This window comes from Penaeus vannamei, chromosome 40, assembly GCF_042767895.1.
Source record: "Penaeus vannamei isolate JL-2024 chromosome 40, ASM4276789v1, whole genome shotgun sequence".
In the NCBI taxonomy this organism is placed as follows: Eukaryota; Metazoa; Arthropoda; class Malacostraca; order Decapoda; family Penaeidae; genus Penaeus; species Penaeus vannamei.
In genome coordinates this window covers 23,214,046-23,219,045 of record NC_091588.1, presented here as the reverse complement: position 1 = coordinate 23,219,045, position 5,000 = coordinate 23,214,046, and the positions used below count along the sequence as shown (strand labels likewise).

Genomic DNA, 5,000 nt, shown 5'->3' with positions numbered 1-5,000 from the left:
CACACACACACACACACATACACACATACACACATACACACACATCGTCACGCTCTTAGTTTCTTTCAGTTTTCTCTTCTTTACCCCCCCTTCTCCCCACTTTTTCCAACTAATCTCTTTCTATCTCTCTCTTTCTTTTCCTCCCCCTCTCTCTCACTCCTGCCTCACCCCCCTTTCTCTCTCTCTCTCTTTACCCTCTGTTCCTTCTCTGTCCTCGCTCTTCCATAATTTTAGAATCAGAATTTATACATTTAGTTTTTGATTCATGATTCTTAAATTCTATCAAAAGTGATTCAGTTCCTTCTTTTGGGGATTTGAATCTAATACATAAATTTCCATTTCTATCAATGATTTAATTTCCTTTTCAGACAGCAATTTGAAAGAATAGTAAATCTAATCCCATATTATGCCTAGTAACTGGTCTGATTCCCTATTAAACCGAAAATACAGCATCTATTAATAATATTTAAGATTTGATTCCTTTATCGTAGCATCAAATTCCAACCTTACACCACATTTACTTCCCATATAACACCAACAATCCAAACCTCAAACCAGACTCCATTCCACACACTACCGGGACTTACCACTATAAAGCACTCGATCCTATTACCTGTCGTTTCAGAGTATAAGTTCTGGATCGTTTCAGAGTATAAGTTCCGGATCGTTTCAGAGTATAAGTTCGGATCTTTTCAGAGTATAAGTTCCGGAACGTTTCAGAGTATAACTTCCGGATCGCTTCAGAGTATAAGTTCCAGAAGCGCATTCTCCCGCAAGCGAAGCAAGGTCAGCGAACACGCATGCCGACTGTCATTTGTTTCCTGTTTCGACGTCTGTGTCTTTATCATCAGCTTCGTATAACAAGGGGTAGAGGTTGCCGGCAAACGCTGTAAGGATAAATATGAAAACTTACATGACTGGTCGTTTTGAGGTGGATTGGCCGGTGGAGAGGGCGAGTGGGAGGTAGGGAGGGAGATGGGGAGGGAGAGGGAGAGAGAAAGGTTAAGGTGAGTGAGTGAGAGGGAGAGGGAGAGAGAGAGGGAGAGGGAGAGAGGGAGGGAGAGGGAGATGGGGAGGGAGAGGGAGAGAGAAAGGTTAAGGTGAGTGAGTGAGAGGGAGAGGGAGAGAGAGAGGGAGAGGGAGAGAGGGAGGGAGAGGGAGATGGGGAGGGAGAGGGAGGGAGAAAGGTTAAGGTGAGTGAGTGAGAGGGAGAGGGAGAGTGAGAGGGAGAGGGAGAGGGAGGGAGAGGGAGATGGTGGAAGGGAGAGGGAGGGAGAAAGGTTAAGGTGAGTGAGTGAGAGTGAGAGGGAGAGGGAGAGGGAGAGGGAGAGGGAGAGGGAGATGAAGAGGGAGAGAGAAAGAGAGAGAGAGAGAGAGAGAGAGAGAGAGAGAGAGAGAGAGAGAGAGAGAGAGAGAGAGAGAGAGAGAGAGAACGAGAACGAGAACGAGAACGAGAACGAGAACGAGAGCGAGAGAGAGCGAGAGCGAAAGCAAGAGAGAGAATGATAGAAAAAGACAAAGAAAAAGAAAGAATGATAGAAAGAAGCAGAGACAAACAAACAGACAGACAGACAAACCAGACAGAAACAGACACAGACAAACAGACAGAGAAGTAAACCAGCCCCCATAAACACTAACCAGCAAAGGTTCGACCCACCAACTAGTCCGCCTCCCTGAGCCTTGAACCCTCCGGCAAAATGAACAGGAAACAGACAGGTATTTCATTGGGTCGAAGGAAGCCCTTAACAGCTGAGTCTGGGCTGAAGACAATGGTAGAATTTTTCACAGAGGCGAATATAGCGTTGTCTTTACTTTAGTTGAAAATTTGACTAATAAAGAATATGATGATTTGTGTTTACTTTATTTTTTTCTTTCTTTCTTTATTATTTTTAAAGACAAATGGGATTTGTATTTAGTATATTTGAAATTTTGACGAATGACTAATATGGTGATTTGTTTTTACTTTATTTGAAAATTTGACTAATGACGAATATGGTAATTTGTCTTTAGTATATTTGAAATTTTGACTAATGATGATAGTGGTGGTGAAGTTACTACTACTACTAGTCATGTTAATGATCGTAATAATATTCATGGTAATGATAATGAATATTACTACTACTAATGATGATGATAATGAAAATGATAATAATGATAATATTGATAATATTGTCACTCCAGTTTTATATTATTCTTTCTAGCTTCCTTCTCCCTACTGTATAGCATAGTTAGTATTCCCTTTTTATATAAGAATATTTAAGAGCTGGATTTACTTCTAGTTAAGAATACGACATATTGAAGCCAACCTTTTATTATAGTAAATACAAACAGACATCATTTACTCGATAGTTCCAAAACTACACAAACACGCACGCAAAATCAATCATACAAACAAAACAAACGAGAAAATAAAACACACTACGACATATTCATACACATATATATTTTCTCAAATACATAAAACTGTATTTTCGAGCACACACACATTAAAAAAAAGATAACAATTGAGAAATTCACTTCCCAAAATTGGAGATGGGTTTGCAGACGCGTTCGCCGAGACAGGTGTCGAAGCAGCACTTGTCCGAACCCGCGCAGGCGAAGTCGTTGAAGCAAACCTGAGGCCTGCCAAACCTCGTGTTCGGACACTGGGGTCGCACCGCGGGGCAACGACCTGGCTTGAACTGGTTGAAGCCTCCTTGGTTGAAGGGAGGTCGGAAGCCTGATTGGCCGAGGATGCCCGCAGCGAGTCCACCGACGAAGTTACCGAGCTGTCCGAAGCCTCCCTGGTTGAAACCTCCCTGGTTGAAGCCGCCCTGGTTGAACCCGGGATTGAAGCCTCCTTGGTTGAAGCCTCCCTGGTTGAAGCCTCCATTGAAGGGTCTGTTGGGTCGGTTCCCAGTCAAGCCCGAGAGGAGGTTTCCCAGACCGAAGATACGAGTGTTTCCTTGGTTGGTGCTGTTGGTGTTCTGGGCGAGGGTCGACCCCGCGGCCAGGCACAGCAGCAGCACTCTCAGCATCTGGAGGACGGGGAATGCCCACTTTGAGTACATCGCAAAATAAAAATGTAAAAATAAAAAGGGGAAACAAAATGAAGAATACATGAAAGAAGGAAAAGAAAAAATTAAAAAGAGGAAGAAAAAAACGAAAACAAAATGACAAATAAATGAAAAAAAGGAAAAGAAAAATGTAAAAAGGGTAAAAACCGAAAACCAAAAATAAAAAATAAAAAAAAGGAAATGAAAAATGTAAAAGAAAAAAAATAGAAAAGAAAGAAAGAAAGAAAAAAAACTGAAAAAGAAAGAAAATAGAGAAAAGAAATACCTCTACCCCATCACTCGTTTGGTTACAAGATTTGCCCCTTTATAAATATTTATAATTCACCGAATAATTATAATTCTATTACCGTGATAAAATTATGTAGGAGTGGACGTTCACAGCGGAGGAAGGCAACTCCGGCACTGGAAGGAGAGACCAGATTACCTTTATATATAGACGACCTCCAAGGTCAGAGGACGCTATGACGTCACGGGTGATAACTGCGCCATCTATGTGGTGGGAGCGAAATAGCCATGTTCATATGTGTTTTTCTTACATATGTACACACGCACACATATACACACGTGTATATCTACATACGCATCAGTCTGTCTTTGTCTCACTATTTTAGTTGTTCGTTTATATATGTTATTGTGTTTGTTTATATACGTGTCTATGTGTTGGGATAATTAAATATACCCACCCACAGACACACACACACACACACACACACACACACACACACACACACACACACACACACACAAACACACACACACACATACACACACACACACACACACACACACACACACACACACACACACACACACGCAAACACACACACACATAAATCAATCTCTCTCTTGGGTATGATAAGGGTTGGTATGAGCTTTCTCTCGCTTTCTCTCTCTCTCTCTCTCTCTCTCTCTCTCTCTCTCTCTCTCTCTCTCTCTCGCTCTCTCTCTCTCTCTCTCCCTCTCCCTCCCTCCCTCCCTCCCTTAATAAACGGAGATAAAGATATGAAACAGACACCTGCAGAAGAATGCGGAAAGGCAGGAGACAGCTTTCTCTCGCTTTCTCTCTCTCTCTCTCTCTCTCTCTCTCTCTCTCTCTCTCTCTCTCTCCCTCCCTCCCTCTCCCTCTCCCTTAATAGACGGAGATAAAGACATGAAACAGACACCTGCAGAAGAATGCGGAAAAGGCAGGAGACAGAGGTTCAAGGTAACCTCTGCAGAGACTAAACGGTTGCACTGAAGGAACAAGACGTGCTCACACCTGAGTCTTGTCATGCAACAATGCACGGCGCGTCTCCCAGTGTGTGTGTGTGTTGCGTGCAAAGTCCTTATTACTTGCAAAACCGAGAGGAGCGCATCCTGCTGTCACCGGCGCGCAAAAAGGTAATTTGCATATTTGCTCGGAAAGAAAGGTGCTGTTTGATGTCCTCTTTTAATCGGAGGATAGAGTGATAGTTAAGTTAATGGTACGTCTTTTTTCGCTTAAATAATATATAGATTAATCGATAGATGAATGGATTAATAATGAATTAATAGTAGGGAAGGTTGCGTGTAGGCCTATCAACAATAGACTCCCGATAAAAAATAATATTAATACTCATCATAACCAAACTAATAATTGAATTGCAGAGTCATAAATGCAACAAAAAGAAAAAAGAAAAAAAAAAAGTCTACGTCGAAGGTATTTATTTACGCAACTCTGCATGGATGACGGTACATAAGACCATTTTGCAAGACTCGCCTATTAGTATTTTATTTACGTCGTGTTGTGGCGTCTCCTGCGTGGGAGGACCGGGGGCTATACCATGGGAATCCCTCCTTCCTCCCCCCCCCCTCCCCCCCTTTAATCTGTCCCTGGAGCTTGTCGTCCATAAAAGAAGAACGAAAGAAATTATGATAAACAGCATGATTCTCTGTGATGCAACTTTTATCATGGTGTTGCATCCT

The 5,000-nt window shown here is 42.2% G+C and overlaps 1 protein-coding gene across 1 annotated transcript; it reads right to left on the bottom strand.

Moving 5' to 3' along the window:
• Positions 1-2,300: 2,300 nt before the first annotated feature.
• Positions 2,301-3,538, bottom strand: LOC113821158 (uncharacterized). Its single transcript, XM_027373623.2, has 2 exons — positions 3,404-3,538; positions 2,301-3,017 (listed from the first exon to the last, which is right to left on the bottom strand). The coding sequence occupies exon 2, from the start codon at positions 3,015-3,017 to the stop codon at positions 2,514-2,516; it is 504 nt and encodes a 167-aa protein (XP_027229424.2). The 5' UTR covers positions 3,404-3,538; the 3' UTR covers positions 2,301-2,513.
• Positions 3,539-5,000: the final 1,462 nt, after the last annotated feature.

Excerpts from the sequence above, each read along its gene's own strand:
- LOC113821158 (XM_027373623.2), bottom strand. The coding sequence starts at position 3,017 with ATGCTGAGAGTGCTGCTGCTGTGCCTGGCCGCGGGGTCGACCCTCGCC.